The sequence below is a fragment of the Leptodactylus fuscus genome, chromosome 1 (assembly GCF_031893055.1).
Source record: "Leptodactylus fuscus isolate aLepFus1 chromosome 1, aLepFus1.hap2, whole genome shotgun sequence".
Lineage (NCBI taxonomy): Eukaryota > Metazoa > Chordata > Amphibia > Anura > Leptodactylidae > Leptodactylus > Leptodactylus fuscus.
In genome coordinates this window covers 360,866,159-360,892,314 of record NC_134265.1, presented here as the reverse complement: position 1 = coordinate 360,892,314, position 26,156 = coordinate 360,866,159, and the positions used below count along the sequence as shown (strand labels likewise).

The window sequence follows — 26,156 nt, the reverse complement described above, 5'->3', positions numbered from 1 at the left end:
TTCTCTAACCAGTGCTCTCCTTGCTCCATCTGTCAGATTAGGGGACGGCCATCTCTTAGTAGGTTTGCAGGTTTGCATTATGATGGATTGAACAGCGCTCCTTGGGATGCTCAAAGCTTGGGATATGTTTTTATAACCTAAACCTGCTTTAAACTTCTCCACAACTGGTGAGTTCCTTGGTCTTCATGATGCTATTTGTTCACTAGTGTTCTCTAATAAACCACTGAGGCCTTCACAGAACAGGTGTATTTATACTGAGACTACATTACACACAGCCGGACTCTATTAACTCTCTAAGTGACTCTGAAGGCAATTGTGTGCACTGGATTTTATTTAGGGGTATCGGATGTCGAGTTGCTTGAAATCTTTTACCAATTTCAGATGGCTGGGGCATTATTCTATGGGGTTGTTGCTTGGTGGGACAATACTAGATGGAGAGATGCAAATAACTGGGACATCCGTCTACAGAAGAGGACCTTAAGGAAAGCCATCACTAACAATCTGTCGCACACTCAATATAATAAAGTCCTTGTCAACCAGTAAAGCAACAGATTCGTACCGGGGCGATGTGGGAACAAAAGGCTCAGAAGTTCCTTCATCCCCTCCAGATCTCGCTCTTTATCCTGACGACTCTTGCTCACCCCTCTGACCGTGTGTCATGTGGATTGTCTCTACTTGTCTTATCCATATGGAGCCACTGGGGACCAATAAAGTATTATTCTATTGTAAGGATGAAGGGGTCAGGGTGGATTACTTGGTGGACTAGTGTAATTTTTGGTGGGACTTGAAGTCCGCCATGATGCTGTATACACTAAGAAGGTTCCTGGAAAGCGGACAGGTCCATAATCCTGTTTTGACACACTTTCTTGTGTCGTTGTGGCCAATCTGACTTACATGCAGGGGGCTGATGTCTATTTTGGTGTGAGTGGGCTAGGCACCTGCTGGGCCGAGTGGTCATAGGCAGGGCTGTGTGTGTGACAGATGAGCGCAGACATCTCTCTGGGACAGAGCGAGAGGGAGGGAGACAACCACTCCCAGTGCAGTCAGGACAAGGCTGCTGCCGGAACCAGCTGCAATGCTGAGAGTATTCATCCTCCACGCTGAAAATGTGCAGACCCCTGACACCGACATCAGCGATTCCTACTGCTCGGTGGTCTTCCAGGGTAAGAGACTTGTTGGCGTGGTGCAGGGGGCTGGCTGCCAGGGGGCTTGCACTATACAGGAGTGACGGTGCAGCTGACAACAGCTGAGGGTATTTATGGAAAGTAAAGAGATGACCTGTAAAGCAGCAAATATCAGATAGCCGGGGCCTGGTCACTGCAGGGGGTATAGGAAAGGGATGAGGGGGTCCGAGCTGGAAATGTCCTATATAAAGGGGGACACCGGACATGTGTCCTCACCATGGGAGCCTCTAATACTGTATATACCATATAATATCGGATTATTACTCATTCATATTGGCCTCATCGTGGCCCTCACCTTACTAGTAGGATTAGTGCTATTAACCCCTTAACCGCCAGCGCGTTTCACATCCAAATGACTGGACACTTTGTTGCAATTTTGCACAAGTTTGTATTTGTAACTATCAAAGTCATTTACGGGGTGGGATTTATTTTGGTATTTATTTATTTCTGTAGGTTTTTTTTTTTTAATCCTTTATGGAGGAAATATTTATTTTTTAATTTTATTATAGTGTACAAAGAGTATAAAATAATGAAATTTTCTTTAAATTTTTATAATTTTTTTTTAACTTTATTCCTTGTAATACAGACTAAAATAAAACATATATATACACACATATATACAGTATATTTTTATGTTTTTTTAGCTGCTGTTTTTAGATATTTTTCTTAAATAATATATCCCACATGAGGTCACATTGGGCAGACTTTTTTATATTTGCTAATAATAATAATAATATATAATAACAAAAATAATATAAATAATAATATAAATAATAATAATAGCAATAATATAAATAATAATAATAACAATAATATAAATAATAATAATATTATTTTTGTTATTATTATTATTTCATTATTATTATTATTATTTTTATTATTATTATTATTATTATTATTTATATTATTATTATTATTATTATTATTATTATTTTTGTTGTTATTATTATTATTATTATTATTATTATTATTTGCTTTGCAGTTTTCCACTACAAGGACATATTCACAAGGTTGCAATTTCAGTAGCTGAAAAATTCAGATACAGGAACTTGGAGCTGAATTTTTCCACCTAACCAAATAATCCGCCATGGAATCTGCAAATTCAGCAGCCGCCAGGCGGTATTTTTCCCTCTCACATTCACTTCAATGGAAATTATCAGGTTGGATTTGCCTGAAGATCGAGCTGACACTCATTTTTATAGATTAAATTTGGAGCTGATTTTGAAGTGGAATCCGCCTCAAATTCAGTTCCAAATTTAGCCATGTGAACCGGATGTAGGGATAGGTTCTCACTACGGTTATTTGGTCTCTTCTGACATAAGATGACGGCTACAGACATTACTTGTAGATTACAGATGAAGGCACTGACTTCTACTCTGAAATCTCTGCTGAGATCTGTAAGGGGATAATCATACATATTAGGGAGAGTGTGTGCCCACATAGGTGTACGGAGACTTACAAATCATTCCTGTTCCGCTAGGGATTCTGGGTAAAAAATATGCAAATCTATTCTCCAGGATGTAATTAGGAGAACAGTGCCTCACTTTCCCTAATGTGTATGATTATCCCCTGACCCTGGTCTATAGTCTCTCACTGCCAAACTAGTATCCCTGCGCTATGCTGAGGAGGTCCAAAAGACTGAAACAACGCTGTCCATAGCTGGGAATCTGTTCCTTTTGGAATAGAAATACTAGTTTGGCAATAAACCCCGCATCATGTCAGTAGGCTTATTAACTGAGTCATGCATGATGTTAGGGGGGCTGCCCCTAGAGGGCGGCATACAGAGTGCACTGTTCTCCTAATTACATCCTGGAGATCTGTAAGGTCATAGAAGTCTATGGAGAGTGGAAAGGTGCAGTGAGAGGAGAGAGACAGACAGGCTGCTGGAAATAAATAGGAAGTTTCTATCTCACCCAAGTGCTTTATTCACATCAGTGCATGTTCATTCATCTCTATAATGTCCTGTGTGACATAAATATGTATGTAGGGACATAAATATGTATCTGTGAGTGTATGCCGCACCTACAGACAGGGATAGGGCCTGCTCCATGATTTGTGGAGAGTTTCTGGAGCCCAGATCAGTAAGCTCTATGGATGTCTGGATGGGGCTATAGCAGTGAATGGGTCTGGTTACTGTCTGCAATTGTGGACTGCAAACAACTCCGGTCATGTGCATGGGGCCTTAGTGGTAGAGGCCGCAGAGAGAAAGACAATGGAGAATACAAGTGATGTAATGGGCAGAAGTAGTGACTTTCCTCATGTACAGACGCTGTAATATTGATCCGTGAGGTTTCTTGAGTATTCTTCATACATAATTCATACTCAGAGCAGTGAATGATAAGAATACGCTTTATACCCTCGGGCTCTCCTCTGATCAATCATGCTCATGTATTTTTTGTTAATTTTTAATAGACCATTACCTGTTGGAGTAACTCCAGTAGGTAACGGGCCCTTTTACTTTACAGAAATGTAAAAAACATATATAGTATGGGAGGAATAGAACTAAGTGAGAGCATAGGGGAAAAGGACTTGGGCATAATAGTAGATCACAAATTCAACATGAGCCAACAGTGCGGGGCTGCTGCAAAAAAGGCTAATAAAATTCTGGGATGTATTAAGACAAGCATTGAATCTAGATGAAGAGAGGTCATTATTCCGCTGTACTCTTCCCTGGTCAGACCACACCTGGAATACTGTGTACAGTTCTGGGCGCCTCAATTCAAGAAAGACATCGATATATTGGAGCAAGTCCAGAGAAGAGCAACCAAAATGGTGGAAGGTCTGCAAACCATGTCCTATGAGGAGCGGCTAAAAGAACTGGGACTGTTTAGTTTGCAGAAGAGAAGGCTGAGCCTAGAGACTGCCAGAACAGGTGATCTATGCAGAGTCCGGGCGTCAGAACCCACAGATCACATACTGATGGCCCGGACACACACAGATCACATAGTTTAGTTTGCAGAAGAGAAGGCTGAGGGGAGATTTAATAGCAGTCTACAAATATCTGAAAGGTAGTCACAGTGCAGAGGGATCTCCCCTATTCTCATTAGCACAAGGAAGTACAAGAAGCAATGGGATGAAACTAAAGGGAAAGAGATACAGATTAGACATTAGGAAAAACTTTCTGACAGTGAGGGGAGTGAGAGAGTGGAATAGGCTGCCACGGGAGGTGGTGGGCGCTCCATCAATGGAAATCTTCAAGCGGAATCTGGATAAACATATAGCTGGGATGATTTAGGAAAACCTGCACTCGCAGGGGGTTGGACCCGATGGCCCTTGAGGTCCCTTCCAACTCTACCATAAAAATAAAAAAATAAAAAAATAAATAAATACTTACCGATCCCGGGTCCTGCTCACGGTTGCCTGTGCTTCCCCTTCTACGGAGGTCGCTGTGAGCAGGAGCCAGCATCGGTAAGTGAGGCTGCGGCCCCAAAAACACTATTATTATACTCAGGGATCTTTTCAGACCCTGAGTATAATAACCGGGAGATAAGAGAGGTGAGGGAACATAAAAAACGATGTTACTTACCTCTTCTGGATCCAGGAAGGCTTCGAACCTACTTGGCGACGTCCCAGACGTCACATGGGCAGGGCTTGCATCCTTATGCGTCACAACGCAGGCCTGGATCACGTGACGTCTGGTCCATCATTAAGATGGCTGACATGAGCGGGCAGTGCGCCAGAGCCCAGGAGAGGTAAGTAACAGTGTTTATTGTGTTTGTATCCTCCCCTGGGTCTACAATCATTATACTCTGGAGTGTGAGAAGACCTCAGAGTATAATAATTGTTCAAGGGTGGTCCACTATGGGGCATAATACTGTGTGCAGGGGCCACTATGGGACATAATACTGTGTGCAGGGGCCACTATGGGACATAATACTGTGTGCAGGGGCCACTATGGGGCATAATACTGTGTGCAGGGGCCACTATGGGACATAATACTGTGTGCAGGGGCCACTATGGGGCATAATACTGTGTGCAGGGGTCACTATGGGACATAATACTGTGTGCAGGGGCCACTATGGGGCATAATACTGTGTGCAGGGGCCACTATGGGGGATAATACTGTGTGCAGGGGCCACTATGGGACATAATACTGTGTGCAGGGGCCACTATGGGACATAATACTGTGTGCAGGGGCCACTATGGGGCATAATACTGTGTGCAGGGGCCACTATGGGGACATAATACTGTGTGCAGAGGCCACTATGGGATATAATACTGTGTGGAGGGGCCACTATGGGGCATAATACTGTGTGCAGGGGCCACTATGGGGCATAATACTGTGTGCAGGGGCCACTATGGGGCATAATACTGTGTGCAGGGGCCACTATGGGGGATAATACTGTGTGCAGGGGCCACTATGGGACATAATACTGTGTGCAGGGGCCACTATGGGACATAATATTGTGTGCAGAGGCCACTATGGGGGATAATACTGTGTGCAGGGGCCACTATGGGGGATAATATTGTATGCAGGCGCCACTATGGGGGATAATACTGTGTGCAGGGGCCACTATGGGACATAATACTGTGTACAGGGGCCAGTAAGGGACATAATACTGTGTGCAGGGGCCACTATGGGACATAATACTGTGTGCAGGGACCACTATGGGACATAATACTGTGTGCAGGGGCCACTATGGGGACATAATACTGTGTGCAGGGGCCACTATGGGACATAATACTGTGTGCAGGGGCCACTATGGGGGATAATACTGTGAGCAGGGGCCACTATGGGGCATAATACTGTGTGCAGGGGTCACTATGGGACATAATACTGTGTGCAGGGGCCACTATGGGACATAATACTGTGTGCAGGGGCCACTATGGGACATAATACTGTGTGCAGGGGCCACTATGGGACATAATACTGTGTGCAGGGGCCACTATGGGACATAATACTGTGTGCAGGGGCCACTATGGGACATAATACTGTGTGCAGGGGTCACTATGGGACATAATACTGTGTACTGGGGCCACTATGGGACATAATACTGTGTGCAGGGGCCACTATGGGACATAATACTGTGTGCAGGGGCCACTATGGGATATAATACTGTGTGCAGGGGTCACTATGGGGGATAATACTGTGTGCAGGGGCCACTATGGGACATAATACTGTGTGCAGGGGCCACTATGGGACATAATACTGTGTGCAGGAGCCACTATGGGACATAATACTGTGTGCAGGAGCCACTATGGGGGATAATACTGTGTGCAGGGGCCACTATGGGACATAATATTGTGTGCAGGGGCCACTATGGGGGATAATACTGTGTGCAGGAGTTCCTTTCCAGCGGAGATCACTGGTCTTGTGCTGCACAAACTGGTACAGAGGCCAATAAATGGTTAAAGCCGTACTACAAGTCCCAGACCATAGAAAGTCCCTGCACTCGTGGTCGTGGCCCCTGCACACAGTATTATCCCCCATAGTGGCCCCTGCACACAGTATTGTGCCCCATAGTGGCCCCTGCACACAGTATTATGTCCCATAGTGGCCCCAGTACACAGTATTATGTCCCATAGTGGCCCCTGCACACAGTATTATCCCCCATAGTGGCTCCTGCACACAGTATTATGTCCCCATAGTGGCCCCTGCACACAGTATTATGTCCCATAGTGGCCCCTGCACACAGTATTATCCCCCATAGTGGCTCCTGCACACAGTATTATCCCCCATAGTGACCCCTGCACACAGTATTATGTCCCATAGTGGCCCCTGCACACAGTATTATCCCCCATAGTGGCTCCTGCACACAGTATTATCCCCCATAGTGACCCCTGCACACAGTATTATGCCCCATAGTGGCTCCTGCACACAGTATTATCCCCCATAGTGGCCCCTGCACACAGTATTATGTCCCATAGTGGCCCCTGCACACAGTATTATGTCCCATAGTGGCCCCTGCACACAGTATTATGTCCCATAGTGGCCCCTGCACACAGTATTATGTCCCATAGTGGCCCCTGCACACAGTATTATCCCCCATAGTGGCCCCTGCACACAGTATTATGCCCCATAGTGGCCCCTGCACACAGTATTATCCCCCATAGTGGCCCCTGCACACAGTATTATCCCCCATAGTGGCCCCTGCACACAGTATTATCCCCCATAGTGACCCCTGCACACAGTATTATGTCCCATAGTGGCCCCTGCACACAGTATTATGTCCCATAGTGGCCCCTGCACACAGTATTATGTCCCATAGTGGCCCCTGCACACAGTATTATGTCCCATAGTGGCCCCTGCACACAGTATTATGTCCCATAGTGGCCCCTGCACACAGTATTATCCCCCATAGTGACCCCTGCACACAGTATTATATCCCATAGTGGCCCCTGCACACAGTATTATGTCCCATAGTGGCCCCTGCACACAGTATTATGTCCCATAGTGGCCCCTGCACACAGTATTATGTCCCTTACTGGCCCCTGCACACAGTATTATCCCCCATAGTGGCCCCTGCACACAGTATTATGTCCCATAGTGGCCCCTGCACACAGTATTATGCTCCATAGTGACCCCTGCACACAGTATTATATCCCATAGTGGCCCCTGCACACAGTATTATATCCCATAGTGGCCCCTGCACACAGTATTATGTCCCACAGTGGCCCCTGCACACAGTATTATGTCCCATAGTGGCCCCTGCACACAGTATTATGCTCCATAGTGACCCCTGCACACAGTATTATATCCCATAGTGACCCCTGCACACAGTATTATATCCCATAGTGGCCCCTGCACACAGTATTATGTCCCACAGTGGCCCCTGCACACAGTATTATGTCCCACAGTGGCCCCTGCACACAGTATTATGTCCCATAGTGGCCCCTGCACACAGTATTATCCCCCATAGTGGCCCCCGCACACAGTATTATCCCCCATAGTGGCCCCTGCACACAGTATTATCCCCCATAGTGGCCCCCGCACACAGTATTATCCCCCATAGTGGCCCCCGCACACAGTATTATCCCCCATAGTGGCCCCCTGCACACAGTATTATCCCCCATAGTGGCCCCTGCACACAGTATTATGTCCCATAGTGGCCCCTGCACACAGTATTATGTCCCATAGTGGCCCCTGCACACAGTATTATGTCCCATAGTGGCCCCTGCACACAGTATTATGTCCCATAGTGGCTCCTGCACACAGTATTATACCCCATACTGGCCCCTGCACACAGTATTATCCCCCATAGTGGCCCCTGCACACAGTATTATGTCCCATAGTGGCTCCTGCACACAGTATTATGTCCCATAGTGGCCCCTGCACACAGTATTATGTCCCATAGTGGCCCCTGCACACAGTATTATGTCCCATAGTGGCCCCTGCACACAGTATTATACCCCATACTGGCCCCTGCACACAGTATTATCCCCCATAGTGGCCCCTGCACACAGTATTATGCCCCATAGTGGCCCCTGCACACAGTATTATGTCCCATAGTGGCCCCTGTACACAGTATTACATCCCATAGTGGCCCCTGCACACAGTATTATGTCCCATAGTGGCTCCTGCACACAGTATTATGTCCCATAGTGGCCCCTGCACACAGTATTATGCCCCATAGTGGCCCCTGCACACAGTATTATGTCCCATAGTGGCCCCTGCACACAGTATTATCCCCCATAGTGGCTCCTGCACACAGTATTATGTCCCATAGTGGCCCCTGCACACAGTATTATGCCCCATAGTGGCCCCTGCACACAGTATTATGTCCCATAGTGGCCCCTGCACACAGTATTATCCCCCATAGTGGCTCCTGCACACAGTATTATGTCCCATAGTGGCCCCTGCACACAGTATTATGTCCCATAGTGGCCCCTGCACACAGTATTATGCCCCATAGTGGCCCCTGCACACAGTATTATGTCCCATAGTGGCTCCTGCACACAGTATTATGTCCCATAGTGGCCCCTGCACACAGTATTATGCCCCATAGAGGCCCCTGCACACAGTATTATGTCCCATAGTGGCCCCTGCACACAGTATTATCCCCCATAGTGGCTCCTGCACACAGTATTATGTCCCATAGTGGCCCCTGCACACAATATTATGTCCCATAGTGGCCCCTGCACACAGTATTATGTCCCATAGTGGCCCCTGCACACAGTATTATGTCCCATAGTGGCTCCTGCACACAGTATTATGTCCCATAGTGGCCCCTGCACACAGTATTATGTCCCATAGTGGCCCCTGCACACAGTATTATCCCCCATAGTGACCCCTGCACACAGTATTATGTCCCATAGTGGCCCCTGCACACAGTATTATGTCCCATAGTGGCCCCTGCACACAGTATTATGTCCCATAGTGGCCCCTGCACACAGTATTATCCCCCATAGTGACCCCTGCACACAGTATTATATCCCATAGTGGCCCCTGCACACAGTATTATGTTCCATAGTGGCCCCTGCACACAGTATTATGTCCCATAGTGGCCCCTGCACACAGTATTATGTCCTATAGTGGCCCCTGCACACAGTATTATGTCCCATAGTGGCCCCTGCACACAGTATTATCCCCCATAGTGGCCCCTGCACACAGTATTATACCCCATAGTGGCCCCTGCACACAGTATTATCCCCCATAGTGGCCCCTGCACACAGTATTATGCCCCATAGTGGCCCCTGCACACAGTATTATGTCCCATAGTGGCTCCTGCACACAGTATTATGTCCCATAGTGGCCCATGCACACAGTATTATGTCCCATAGTGGCCCCTGCACACAGTATTATGTCCCATAGTGGCCCCTGCACACAGTATTATGTCCCATAGTGACCCCTGCACACAGTATTATGTCCCATAGTGACCCCTGCACACAGTATTATGTCCCATAGTGGCTCCTGCACACAGTATTATGTCCCATAGTGGCCCATGCACACAGTATTATGTCCCATAGTGGCCCCTGCACACAGTATTATGTCCCATAGTGGCCCCTGCACACAGTATTATGTCCCATAGTGGCCCCTGCACACAGTATTATGTCCCATAGTGGCCCCTGCACACAGTATTATGTCCTATAGTGGCCCCTGCACACAGTATTATGTCCCATAGTGGCCCCTGCACACAGTATTATCCCCCATAGTGGCCCCTGCACACAGTATTATACCCCATAGTGGCCCCTGCACACAGTATTATCCCCCATAGTGGCCCCTGCACACAGTATTATGCCCCATAGTGGCCCCTGCACACAGTATTATGTCCCATAGTGGCTCCTGCACACAGTATTATGTCCCATAGTGGCCCATGCACACAGTATTATGTCCCATAGTGGCCCCTGCACACAGTATTATGTCCCATAGTGGCCCCTGCACACAGTATTATGTCCCATAGTGGCCCCTGCACACAGTATTATCCCCCATAGTGGCTCCTGCACACAGTATTATGTCCCCATAGTGGCCCCTGCACACAGTATTATGTCCCATAGTGGCCCCTGCACACAGTATTATCCCCCATAGTGGCTCCTGCACACAGTATTATCCCCCATAGTGACCCCTGCACACAGTATTATGTCCCATAGTGGCCCATGCACACAGTATTATCCCCCATAGTGGCTCCTGCACACAGTATTATCCCCCATAGTGACCCCTGCACACAGTATTATGTCCCATAGTGGCCCCTGCACACAGTATTATGTCCCATAGTGGCCCCTGCACACAGTATTATGTCCCATAGTGGCCCCTGCACACAGTATTATGTCCCATAGTGGCCCCTGCACACAGTATTATCCCCCATAGTGACCCCTGCACACAGTATTATGTCCCAAAGTGGCCCCTGCACACAGTATTATGTCCCATAGTGGCCCCTGCACACAGTATTATGTCCCATAGTGGCCCCTGCACACAGTATTATGTCCCATAGTGGCCCCTGCACACAGTATTATGTCCCATAGTGGCCCCTGCACACAGTATTATCCCCCATAGTGACCCCTGCACACAGTATTATATCCCATAGTGGCCCCTGCACACAGTATTATCCCCCATAGTGGCCCCTGCACACAGTATTATGTCCCATAGTGGCCCCTGCACACAGTATTATGTCCCATAGTGGCCCCTGCACACAGTATTATGTCCCTTACTGGCCCCTGCACACAGTATTATGTCCCATAGTGGCCCCTGCACACAGTATAATGTCCCATAGTGGCCCCTGCACACAGTATTATGTCCCACAGTGACCCCTGCACACAGTATAATGTCCCATAGTGGCCCCTGCACACAGTATTATGTCCCATAGTGGCCCCTGCACACAGTATTATGTCCCATAGTGGCCCCTGCACACAGTATTATCCCCCATAGTGACCCCTGCACACAGTATTATGTCCCAAAGTGGCCCCTGCACACAGTATTATGTCCCATAGTGGCCCCTGCACACAGTATTATGTCCCATAGTGGCCCCTGCACACAGTATTATGTCCCATAGTGGCCCCTGCACACAGTATTATGTCCCATAGTGGCCCCTGCACACAGTATTATCCCCCATAGTGACCCCTGCACACAGTATTATATCCCATAGTGGCCCCTGCACACAGTATTATGTCCCATAGTGGCCCCTGCACACAGTATTATGTCCCATAGTGGCCCCTGCACACAGTATTATCCCCCATAGTGGCTCCTGCACACAGTATTATGTCCCCATAGTGGCCCCTGCACACAGTATTATGTCCCATAGTGGCCCCTGCACACAGTATTATCCCCCATAGTGGCTCCTGCACACAGTATTATCCCCCATAGTGACCCCTGCACACAGTATTATGTCCCATAGTGGCCCATGCACACAGTATTATCCCCCATAGTGGCTCCTGCACACAGTATTATCCCCCATAGTGACCCCTGCACACAGTATTATGTCCCATAGTGGCCCCTGCACACAGTATTATGTCCCATAGTGGCCCCTGCACACAGTATTATGTCCCATAGTGGCCCCTGCACACAGTATTATGTCCCATAGTGGCCCCTGCACACAGTATTATCCCCCATAGTGACCCCTGCACACAGTATTATGTCCCAAAGTGGCCCCTGCACACAGTATTATGTCCCATAGTGGCCCCTGCACACAGTATTATGTCCCATAGTGGCCCCTGCACACAGTATTATGTCCCATAGTGGCCCCTGCACACAGTATTATGTCCCATAGTGGCCCCTGCACACAGTATTATCCCCCATAGTGACCCCTGCACACAGTATTATATCCCATAGTGGCCCCTGCACACAGTATTATGTCCCATAGTGGCCCCTGCACACAGTATTATGTCCCATAGTGGCCCCTGCACACAGTATTATGTCCCTTACTGGCCCCTGCACACAGTATTATGTCCCATAGTGGCCCCTGCACACAGTATAATGTCCCATAGTGGCCCCTGCACACAGTATTATGTCCCACAGTGACCCCTGCACACAGTATAATGTCCCATAGTGGCCCCTGCACACAGTATTATGTCCCATAGTGGCCCCTGCACACAGTATTATGCTCCATAGTGACCCCTGCACACAGTATTATATCCCATAGTGGCCCCTGCACACAGTATTATGTCCCACAGTGGCCCCTGCACACAGTATTATGTCCCATAGTGGCCCCTGCACACAGTATTATGTCCCATAGTGGCCCCTGCACACAGTATTATGTCCCATAGTGGCTCCTGCACACAGTATTATACCCCATACTGGCCCCTGCACACAGTATTATCCCCCATAGTGGCCCCTGCACACAGTATTATGTCCCATAGTGGCCCCTGCACACAGTATTATGTCCCATAGTGGCCCCTGCACACAGTATTATGTCCCATAGTGGCCCCTGCACACAGTATTATGTCCCATAGTGGCTCCTGCACACAGTATTATACCCCATACTGGCCCCTGCACACAGTATTATCCCCCATAGTGGCCCCTGCACACAGTATTATGCCCCATAGTGGCCCCTGCACACAGTATTATGTCCCATAGTGGCTCCTGCACACAGTATTATGTCCCATAGTGGCCCCTGCACACAGTATTATGCCCCATAGTGGCCCCTGCACACAGTTTTATGTCCCATAGTGGCCCCTGCACACAGTATTATCCCCCATAGTGGCTCCTGCACACAGTATTATGTCCCATAGTGGCCCCTGCACACAGTATTATGCCCCATAGTGGCCCCTGCACACAGTATTATGTCCCATAGTGGCCCCTGCACACAGTATTATCCCCCATAGTGGCTCCTGCACACACTATTATGTCCCATAGTGGCCCCTGCACACAGTATTATGTCCCATAGTGGCCCCTGCACACAGTATTATGCCCCATAGTGGCCCCTGCACACAGTATTATGTCCCATAGTGGCTCCTGCACACAGTATTATGTCCCATAGTGGCCCCTGCACACAGTATTATGCCCCATAGTGGCCCCTGCACACAGTATTATGTCCCATAGTGGCCCCTGCACACAGTATTATCCCCCATAGTGGCTCCTGCACACAGTATTATGTCCCATAGTGGCCCCTGCACACAATATTATGTCCCATAGTGGCCCCTGCACACAGTATTATGTCCCATAGTGGCCCCTGCGCACAGTATTATGTCCCATAGTGGCTCCTGCACACAGTATTATGTCCCATAGTGGCCCCTGCACACAGTATTATGTCCCATAGTGGCCCCTGCACACAGTATTATCCCCCATAGTGACCCCTGCACACAGTATTATATCCCATAGTGGCCCCTGCACACAGTATTATGTCCCATAGTGGCCCCTGCACACAGTATTATGTTCCATAGTGGCCCCTGCACACAGTATTATGTCCCATAGTGGCCCCTGCACACAGTATTATGTCCTATAGTGGCCCCTGCACACAGTATTATGTCCCATAGTGGCCCCTGCACACAGTATTATGTCCCATAGTGGCCCCTGCACACAGTATTATGTCCCATAGTGGCCCCTGCACACAGTATTATGTCCCATAGTGGCCCCTGCACACAGTATTATGTCCCATAGTGGCTCCTGCACACAGTATTATATCCCATAGTGGCCCCTGCACACAGTATTATCCCCCATAGTGGCCCCTGCACACAGTATTATACCCCATAGTGGCCCCTGCACACAGTATTATCCCCCATAGTGGCCCCTGCACACAGTATTATGCCCCATAGTGGCCCCTGCACACAGTATTATGTCCCATAGTGGCCCCTGCACACAGTATTATCCCCCATAGTGGCCCCTGCACACAGTATTATGTCCCATAGTGGCCCCTGCACACAGTATTATGTCCCATAGTGGCTCCTGCACACAGTATTATGTCCCATAGTGGCCCCTGCACACAGTATTATGTCCCATAGTGGCCCCTGCACACAGTATTATGCCCCATAGTGTCCCCTGCACACAGTATTATGTCCCATAGTGGCCCCTGCACACAGTATTATGTCCCATAGTGGCTCCTGCACACAGTATTATCCCCCATAGTGGCCCCTGCACACAGTATTATGTCCCATAGTGGCCCCAGTACACAGTATTATGTCCCATAGTGGCCCCTGCACACAGTATTATGTCCCATAGTGGCTCCTGCACACAGTATTATCCCCCATAGTGGCCCCTGCACACAGTATTATGTCCCATAGTGGCCCCTGCACACAGTATTATCCCCCATAGTGGCTCCTGCACACAGTATTATGTCCCATAGTGGCCCCTGCACACAGTATTATGTCCCATAGTGGCTCCTGCACACAGTATTATGTCCCATAGTGGCCCCTGCACACAGTATTATGTCCCATAGTGGCCCCTGCACACAGTATTATCCCCCATAGTGACCCCTGCACACAGTATTATATCCCATAGTGGCCCCTGCACACGGTATTATGTCCCATACTGGCCCCTGCACACGGTATTATGTCCCATAGTGGCCCCTGCACACAGTATTATGTCCCATAGTGGCCCCTGCACACAGTATTATGTCCCATAGTGGCCCCTGCACACAGTATTATGTCCCATAGTGGCTCCTGCACACAGTATTATGTCCCTTACTGGCCCCTGCACACAGTATTATCCCCCATAGTGGCCCCTGCACACAGTATTATGTCCCATAGTGGCCCCTGCACACAGTATTATGCTCCATAGTGACCCCTGCACACAGTATTATATCCCATAGTGGCCCCTGCACACAGTATTATGTCCCATAGTGGCCCCTGCACACAGTATTATGTCCCTTAGTGGCCCCTGCACACAGTATTATGTCCCATAGTGGCCCCTACATACAGTATTATCCCCCATAGTGGCCCCTGCACACAGTATTATGTCCCATAGTGGCCCCTGCACACAGTATTATGTCCCTTAGTGGCCCCTGCACACAGTATTATGTCCCATAGTGGCCCCTGCACACAGTATTATGTCCCTTACTGGCCCCTGCACACAGTATTATACCCCATAGTGGCCCCTGCACACAATATTATGTCCCATAGTGGCCCCTGCACACAGTATTATGTCCCATAGTGACCCCTGCACACAGTATTATGTCCCATAGTGGCCCCTGCACACAGTATTATGTCCCATAGTGACCCCTGCACACAGTATTATGTCCCATAGTGGCCCCTGCACACAATATTATGTCCCTTACTGGCCCCTGCACACAGTATTATGCCCCATAGTGGCCCCTGCACACAGTATTATACCCCATAGTGGCCCCTGCACACAATATTATGTCCCATAGTGGCCCCTGCACACAGTATTATCCCCCATAGTGGCCCCTGCACTCAGTATTATCCCCCATAGTGGCCCCTGCACACAGTATTATGTCCCATAGTGGCCCCTGCACACAGTATTATGCCCCATAGTGGCCCCTGCACACAGTATTATCCCCCATAGTGGCCCCTGCACACTGTATTATACCCCATAGTGGCCCCTGCACACAGTATTATGTCCCATAGTGGCCCCTGCACACAGCATTATGTCCTATAGTAGCCCCTCCACACAGTTTTTTTTAGTTGCAGATTTTGCTGCAGTTTTTTGAGGCAGAGCCAGGAGTGATTGAGCAGAAGGAGACGTAGAAGAACTTCTTATATATTTCTCATTCCTTTCTTAGACATTCTTTGCTTCGGCTCAAAAATCGGCTGCATTTCCGCGACGCGGGGCCTCACCCTAACACATGATTTTGTGAAAATAATCAATTTACCCGGGGACTCGGTATTGTGACCTCCATCACGTTTTTGGGGCTATGTCCGCACTCTTTGGTATTTTTCTCAGGACAAAGTTGTAGATTTTATTCAGATTGTTTTCTGGCAATTGCAACTTTGTGTTATGTGACAGCGCCAGGGTTTGTTCTCTGACCTATGAGGTCACACTGAGCTGTCCCACAATCCTGTCTGACATCCTACACCGAGATTCCTGCATAATCCCCTCTATGATGAACTCCATGGCCACACTTATCCAGTAGGGGGCGGCTGCAGTGCAAGAGGTTGCAGGAATCTCCAGACACCGCAACATTCCTACAGGCCTGTGACCCAGTTGTATACACTTCAGATACCGCAATCCCTTGTGTCTGGGGCACAGTCAAGGCTCTGGGAAACCTTCTATGGGATCTTGTCACTTACAGTGTCCTATATAGAGAGACCAAAGACAGGTCCAGTGTAGAGAAGTATCAGGCTTGTTGTAAAGGATCTTCCCATCTTGAGAGTCGGAGTTGCCTGACCCCTGTCTGTCAGCCGTAGTGAATGGAGAGGTGGCCGCGCATGCGCTGTTCCCCTGTTACCTCTATGGGAATTCTGAGACCCAAATCGCCCATAGAGAGAAGAGAACTGCGCATGCGCGGCCCACTCTCCGCTCACTACAATAGGTCTATGCCTCAGAGATGGCGCCCATATCTGTAGGACAGTTATGGCATAGCCTATGGATGTACCGGATGGGATTGTCACTATAAAGGGTTCCAGAATGGATGGTTTGTTCTTAAGATATTAGATTGGTGGGGGTCCGACTCTAGACAACACTGCACTGAGGTGAGTTATAGCGGCACAGGACATAGGGGGCGCTATGGCCATTGCACAGTGTCTGGATGTTGAAGAGGTGGCAGCCAAGTACCATGGACGCCTCAATCTACGGAAACCCCTTTTCTTGAGATAGGAATACCACAACCTTCTGGGGAACCCCTTTATAGAGATACGTGTACTGAGCCCAGTGTGGGGCCGGGGAAGGGGAAGGCGGTGCGTGAGTGACCCCGGGATTACCTCTGATATGGTGGTACGATGGGGCATTATATGGTGGTACGATGGGGCATTATATGGTGGTATGATGGGGCATTATGTGGTGGTACGATGGGGCATCATATGGTGATATGATGGGGCATTATATGGTGGTACGATGGGGCATTATATGGTGGTACGATGGGGCATCATGGTGGTATGATGGGGCATTATATGGTGGTATGATGGGGCCTTATATGGTGGTATGATGGGGCATTATATGGTGGTATGATGGGGCATTATATGGTGGTACGATGGGGCATTATATGGTGGTATGATGGGGCATTATATGGTGGTATGATGGGGCATTATGTGGTGGTACGATGGGGCATTATATGGTGGTATGATGGGGCATTATGTGGTGGTACGATGGGGCATTATATGGTGGTACGATGGGGCATTATGTGGTGGTACGATGGAGCATCATATGGTGGTACGATGGGGCATTATGTGGTGGTACGATGGGGCATTATATAGTGGTACAATGGGGCATTATATGGTGGTACGATGGGGCATTATATGGTGGTATGATGGGGCATTATATGGTGGTACGATGGGGCATTATATGGTGGTACGATGGGGTATCATATGGTGGTACGATGGGGCATTATTTGGTGATATGATGGGGCATTATATGGTGGTATGATGGGGCATTATATGGTGGTACGATGGGGCATTATATGGTGGTACGATGGGGTATCATATGGTGGTACGATGGGGCATTATTTGGTGATATGATGGGGCATTATATGGTGGTACGATGGGGAATTATATGGTGGTACAATGGGGCATCATATGGTGGTACGATGGGGCATTATTTGGTGATATGATGGGGCATTATATGGTGGTACGATGGGGCATTATATGGTGGTATGATGGGGCATTATATGGTGCTACAATGGGGCATTATATGGTGGTATGATGGGGCATTATATGGTGCTACAATGGGGCATTATATGGTGGTACGATGGGGCATTATATGGTGGTACAATGGGGCATCATATGGTGGTACGATGGGGTATCATATGGTGGTACGATGGGGCATTATTTGGTGATATGATGGGGCATTATATGGTGGTACGATGGGGCATTATATGGTGGTACGATGGGGCATTATATAATATGGTCACATTATAGTTTTATCCCATTAGTGGTCACGCTGGTCCTATAGGGGAGCTGGCTCGCAGCAGGTACTACAGTTTAGGTTCTCCAGTATTTCGGTATTTTGTATCCTGGTATTCCCGCTCCGTCACTTCTTAGTAGGGTCTATAAAGATCAGACTTCTAGGAAATAATTGCCATATGGTGTGGCTTCTGCCTCGTACATGTTACAGCCCTGACTGTGACTCCGGATGACATGGCCCTTATGTGTGACATTACCGTGTGGCTACAGCCTTCTCTTTCATGTGGTCTCCTCGGCCTGGGCTGCTCAGATTTCGGTGTCATTGTTACACATAATGGCGGTATGTTATATATCACACTGATACTCACTATATCCTATATACTATATCCTATATAGTATGTCCTGTGCGCTGACAAGGCTCGCACTTCGGTGGCTCATTGTTGCACATAATGGCGGTATGTTATACATCCTCACTATATATATTCTTAGTAATTGTCTCTATTAAAATCTTCTAACCAAATAGAAACCCTGAGTGGCCACTTTATTAGAGACGCCTCTAGCAGCATGTTGGACACCGTGGCGCCACAAAACCCCACAAGATGGCGGTACGCTGACAGTTGGGGGGCCTGGTCTCTTGTGGTCAGAGTTATGGTGGTTACCCACTGGACATGAGCTTGAAGGTGTCCTGGCCTTGGAGAAGATTCTGCAGACCCTACAGCAGCCCTATTGTCTGTGCTGTCCCACATTGTCCTGATAACACTAGTGTACAGTGCTGCCCCCTGTCTCCTGACAATAGTAGTGCACAGTGCTTCCCCCTGTCTCCTGACAATAGTAGTGTACAGTGCTGCCCCCATAGTCAGGTTGTCAGTGTAGGACCTCCATCATGTGCGGGACCCTCGGCCTCACCCCCATAATAGCAGTGTCAGGCACTGGCGCCATTCCTGTATTTACGAGCAGTATTCACACTGGTCTCACTGTCACTGGGCAGCCGCAGAGCCAATCAGGAATGTTTCACACAGACTCTAGAGGGTTAATGGCGCCCCCTATCCCAAAAGAGGGGAACTACAACTCCCAGCATGTCCCAGTGCAGCTTTATCTCCAGCACTGACTGAAAGGAGTTTCTTCATCTGTTGGTAAAGAGGTTCTGCAGCAGCTGAGGAACGTCGCCAAAGCACCTCACAACAGGTAACACCTGCTGCAGAACATCTTCATATCAATCACTGCAGCAGCCGAGGCAATGCACTGTGTTCTATAATACACATCGCAGCTGCTGCAGAACCTCTTGGTAGGAGAAGTCTGTCAGTGATGTTCTGTATCCTATAGTACACGTCCCAGCTACTGCAGAACCTCTTGTAAAAGTGGAAGATTTTCATGGCATGTCTCAGCTGCTGCAGAACATCTTAATACACATCCCAGCTGCTGCAGAACCTCTTCTGAAAGTGGAAAATGTATTATGGAATGCCACAACTGCTGCAGAACCTCTTCGTAGGGGAAGTCTATCAGTGTCTGGGGGGAGTATGATATTCTGTATCCTACAATACACATCCCTGCTGCTGCAGAACCTCTTCTAGAAGTAGCATGCCACAACTGCTGCAGAACCTCTTCTAGAAGTAGCATGCCACAACTGCTGCAGAACCTCTTCTAGAAGTGGCATGCCACAACTGCTGCAGAACCTCTTGTCTCTCAGTAGGTTATTAATGTGCAGTTCCCTTTCCTTCCTCCATAGGGGTCTGCAGCATTTGGAGTGATGTCCATTATAATATGTAGCTCAGCTGCTGCAGAACCTCTTTAGAAAGGCAATTCCTTGAATCTAGAATGGCTTCTCATGTGGATGATCCCCTCTCCCAGACAGCAGAGGTTACTGGCCCTGGAATAGCTGCACTAGCCCAGGGGCTTCCAAGGCTCCGTGCACACTGCAAGCACAGACAAGTGCGGCATTCCAGCACAGTCAGCTGGAATGGGCGTGTCCTGAGAGGCCTGACCACGCCCCCTGCTCGGGGCCACGTTCCATCCAGTGCAGGCGCTGCTGTCACTGAGAGATGCTGCGCTGTGTACTGCAGAGGGCGACCAACCTGCCCTATAGGGGCAAAGGGGACAAGGCCAGTGACCCGGTGACCAGCCTGGCCTTCAGAGGTGAGAGCAGCATGTAGCAGAGCCCACACTGTGACCTGGAGGGATGGAGAATAGTCACTGGTCACATTGTCAGCTCTGCTGTACTGATTGGTATTGGTAGTCACTGTATAGCTGAGCTGTGTCAGTCACTGGTCACATTGTCAGCTCTGCTGTACTGATTGTTATTGGTAGTCACTGTATAGCAGAGCTGTGTCAGTCACTGGTTACATTGTCAGCTCTGCTGTACTGATTGGTATTGGTAGTCACTGTATAGCTGAGCTGTGTCAGTCACTGGTTACATTGTCAGCTCTGCTATACTGATTGGTATTGGTAGTCACTGTATAGCTGAGCTGTGTCAGTCACTGGTTACATTGTCAGCTCTGCTGTACTGATTGTTATTGGTAGTCACTGTATAGCAGAGCTGTGTCAGTCACTGGTTACATTGTCAGCTCTGCTATACTGATTGGTATTGGTAGTCACTGTATAGCAGAGCTGTGTCAGTCACTGGTTACATTGTCAGCTCTGCTGTACTGATTGTTATTGGTAGTCACTGTATAGCAGAGCTGTGTCAGTCACTGGTCACATTGTCAGCTCTGCTGTACTGATTGTTATTGGTAGTCACTGTATAGCAGAGCTGTGTCAGTCACTGGTCACATTGTCAGCTCTGCTGTACTGATTGTTATTGATAGTCACTGTATAGCAGAGCTGTGTCAGTCACTGGTTACATTGTCAGCTCTGCTGTACTGATTGGTATTGGTAGTCACTGTATAGCAGAGCTGTGTCAGTCACTGGTCACATTGTCAGCTCTGCTGTACTGATTGTTATTGGTAGTCACTGTATAGCAGAGCTGTGTCAGTCACTGGTCACATTGTCAGCTCTGCTGTACTGATTGGTATTGGTAGTCACTGTATAGCTGAGCTGTGTCAGTCACTGGTTACATTGTCAGCTCTGCTGTACTGATTGGTATTGGTAGTCACTGTATAGCTGAGCTGTGTCAGTCACTGGTTACATTGTCAGCTCTGCTATACTGATTGTTATTGGTAGTCACTGTATAGCTGAGCTGTGTCAGTCACTGGTTACATTGTCAGCTCTGCTGTACTGATTGGTATTGGTAGTCACTGTATAGCAGAGCTGTGTCAGTCACTGGTTACATTGTCAGCTCTGCTGTACTGATTGTTATTGGTAGTCACTGTATAGCTGAGCTGTGTCAGTCACTGGTCACATTGTCAGCTCTGCTGTACTGATTGTTATTGGTAGTCACTGTATAGCTGAGCTGTGTCAGTCACTGGTTACATTGTCAGCTCTGCTGTACTGATTGGTATTGGTAGTCACTGTATAGCAGAGCTGTGTCAGTCACTGGTTACATTGTCAGCTCTGCTGTACTGATTGTTATTGGTAGTCACTGTATAGCTGAGCTGTGTCAGTCACTGGTCACATTGTCAGCTCTGCTGTACTGATTGGTATTGGTAGTCACTGTATAGCTGAGCTGTGTCAGTCACTGGTTACATTGTCAGCTCTGCTGTACTGATTGTTATTGGTAGTCACTGTATAGCTGAGCTGTGTCAGTCACTGGTCACATTGTCAGCTCTGCTGTACTGATTGGTATTGGTAGTCACTGTATAGCTGAGCTGTGTCAGTCACTGGTCACATTGTCAGCTCTGCTGTACTGATTGTTATTGGTAGTCACTGTATAGCAGAGCTGTGTCAGTCACTGGTTACATTGTCAGCTCTGCTATACTGATTGTTATTGGTAGTCACTGTATAGCTGAGCTGTGTCAGTCACTGGTTACATTGTCAGCTCTGCTGTACTGATTGTTATTGGTAGTCACTGTATAGCAGAGCTGTGTCAGTCACTGGTCACATTGTCAGCTCTGCTATACTGATTGTTATTGGTAGTCACTGTATAGCTGAGCTGTGTCAGTCACTGGTCACATTGTCAGCTCTGCTGTACTGATTGTTATTGGTAGTCACTGTATAGCTGAGCTGTGTCAGTCACTGGTCACATTGTCAGCTCTGCTGTACTGATTGTTATTAGTAGTCACTGTATAGCTGAGCTGTGTCAGTCACTGGTTACATTGTCAGCTCTGCTGTACTGATTGTTATTGGTAGTCACTGTATAGCTGAGCTGTGTCAGTCACTGGTTACATTGTCAGCTCTGCTGTACTGATTGTTATTGGTAGTCACTGTATAGCAGAGCTGTGTCAGTCACTGGTTACATTGTCAGCTCTGCTGTACTGATTGGTAGTCACTGTATAGCAGAGCTGTGTCAGTCACTGGTTACATTGTCAGCTCTGCTGTACTGATTGTTATTGGTAGTCACTGTATAGCTGAGCTGTGTCAGTCACTGGTTACATTGTCAGCTCTGCTGTACTGATTGTTATTGGTAGTCACTGTATAGCTGAGCTGTGTCAGTCACTGGTTACATTGTCAGCTCTGCTGTACTGATTGGTATTGGTAGTCACTGTATAGCTGAGCTGTGTCAGTCACTGGTCACATTGTCAGCTCTGCTATACTGATTGTTATTGGTAGTCACTGTATAGCTGAGCTGTGTCAGTCACTGGTCACATTGTCAGCTCTGCTATACTGATTGTTATTGGTAGTCACTGTATAGCTGAGCTGTGTCAGTCCCTGGTTACATTGTCAGCTCTGCTGTACTGATTGGTAGTCACTGTATAGCAGAGCTGTGTCAGTCACTGGTTACATTGTCAGCTCTGCTGTACTGATTGTTATTGGTAGTCACTGTATAGCAGAGCTGTGTCAGTCACTGGTTACATTGTCAGCTCTGCTGTACTGATTGTTATTGGTAGTCACTGTATAGCTGAGCTGTGTCAGTCACTGGTTACATTGTCAGCTCTGCTGTACTGATTGTTATTGGTAGTCACTGTATAGCTGAGCTGTGTCAGTCACTGGTTACATTGTCAGCTCTGCTGTACTGATTGTTATTGGTAGTCACTGTATAGCAGAGCTGTGTCAGTCACTGGTTACATTGTCAGCTCTGCTGTACTGATTGTTATTGGTAGTCACTGTATAGCAGAGCTGTGTCAGTCACTGGTTACATTGTCAGCTCTGCTGTACTGATTGGTATTGGTAGTCACTGTATAGCAGAGCTGTGTCAGTCACTGGTCACATTGTCAGCTCTGCTGTACTGATTGGTATTGGTAGTCACTGTATAGCTGAGCTGTGTCAGTCACTGGTCACATTGTCAGCTCTGCTGTACTGATTGGTATTGGTAGTCACTGTATAGCAGAGCTGTGTCAGTCACTGGTTACATTGTCAGCTCTGCTGTACTGATTGTTATTGGTAGTCACTGTATAGCTGAGCTGTGTCAGTCACTGGTTACATTGTCAGCTCTGCTGTATTGTTACATACTTATGTTACACTCTGCTGTGTGATGTAGCAGAGCTCACAGGCTGACATTATTATTATTGCAGGGACACCATGTGGCGAATTCTCTATGGTTAGGAAACCTTGTAGACTAGCAGGGCCCATCGATGTGACTGTAACGATCACTATTATGTCTGATGATTACAAAGTGCAGATAATGTGAAGTCCTGCAGTCCTGGGCTATGGAGCCATTCACCTCTGCTACATCTGAGCAGTCTGAGAAACATGTCACATCCCCAACCAGCAGAGGTGCCCTACTCCGCAGTGTATATAGGAGGTGTATACAGGTATATACAGAGTGATAGACGGGACACAGGCAGCCCTCCATCCGGATAGATAGATAGATAGATAGATAGATAGATAGATAGATAGGAGATAGATAGATAGATAGATAGATAGATAGATAGATAGATAGATAGGAGATAGATAGATAGATAGATAGATAGATAGATATGAGATAGATAGAGAGATAGATAGGAGATAGATAGATAGATAGATAGATAGATATGAGATAGATAGATAGATAGATAGATAGATAGATAGATAGATAGATAGATATGAGATAGATAGAGAGATAGATAGGAGATAGATAGATAGGAGATAGATAGATAGATAGAAGATAGATAGATAGATAGATAGATAGATAGATAGATAGATAGATAGGAGATAGATAGATAGATAGATAGATAGATAGGAGATAGATAGATAGATAGATAGATAGATAGATAGATAGATAGGAGATAGATAGGAGATAGATAGATAGATAGATAGATAGATAGATAGGAGATAGATAGATAGATAGATAGATAGGAGATAGATAGGAGATAGATAGATAGATAGATGATAGATAGATAGATAGATAGATAGATATGAGATAGATAGATAGATAGATAGATAGATAGATAGATAGGAGATAGATAGATAGGAGATAGATAGATAGGAGATAGATAGATAGATAGATAGATAGATAGGAGATAGATAGATAGATAGATAGATAGATAGATAGATAGATAGATAGATAGATAGGAGATAGATAGATAGATAGATAGATAGGAGATAGATAGATAGATAGATAGATAGACAGGAGATAGATAGATAGGAGATAGATAGATAGATAGATAGATAGATAGACAGACAGATAGATAGATAGATAGATAGATAGATAGATAGGAGATAGACAGACAGATAGGAAATAGATAGATAGGAGATAGATAGATAGATAGATAGATAGATAGATAGATAGATAGATAGGAGATAGATAGATAGGAGATAGATAGATAGGAGATAGATAGATAGATAGGAGATAGATAGATAGATAGATAGATAGATAGATAGATAGGAGATAGATAGATAGATAGATAGGAGATAGATAGATAGATAGATAGGAGATAGATAGATAGATAGATAGATAGATAGATAGATAGATAGGAGATAGATAGATAGGAGATAGATAGATAGATAGATAGATAGATAGGAGATAGATAGATAGATAGATAGATAGACAGACAGATAGGAAATAGATAGATAGATAGATAGATAGATAGATAGGAGATAGATAGATAGGAGATAGATAGATAGATAGATAGATAGATAGATAGATAGGAGATAGATAGATAGATAGATAGATAGATAGGAGATAGATAGATAGATAGATAGATAGATAGGAGATAGATAGATAGATAGATAGATAGGAGATAGATAGATAGATAGATAGATAGATAGATAGATAGATAGATAGAGTGTTGGCCAAAACTATTGGCACCCCTGCAATTCTGTCAGATAATACTCATGTTCTTCCAGATAATGATTGCAATCACAAATTCTTTGGTATTATCTTCATTTAATTTGTCTTCAATGGAAAACCACAAAAAAAATTGTCAAAAAGCCAAATTGGATATAATTCGACAGCAAACATAAAAAAGGGGGTGGACAAAAGTATTGGCACTGTCTGAAAAATCATGTGATGCTTCTCTAATTTGCGTAATTAACAGCACCTGTTACTGACCTGAGGCACCTAACAGGTGGTGGCAATAACTAAATCACACTTGCAGCCAGGTGAAATGGATTAAAGTTGACTCCACCTCCGTCCTGTGTCCTTGTGTGACCACATTGAGCATGGAGAAAAGAAAGAAGACCAAAGAACTGTCTGAGGAC

General features: G+C 46.9%; 1 protein-coding gene across 2 annotated transcripts in view; it reads left to right on the top strand.

Moving 5' to 3' along the window:
• The first annotated feature begins 984 nt into the window (after positions 1 to 984).
• DYSF (dysferlin) overlaps positions 985 to 26,156 on the top strand; it is a 283,259-nt gene continuing 258,087 nt past the window's right edge. For both annotated transcript variants that reach the window (XM_075261820.1, XM_075261819.1), the window contains exon 1: positions 985 to 1,163. In XM_075261820.1, coding sequence (XP_075117921.1) covers positions 1,076 to 1,163 — 88 coding nt within the window. In that variant the 5' untranslated portion in view covers positions 985 to 1,075. The remainder of the gene's footprint in view (positions 1,164 to 26,156) is intronic.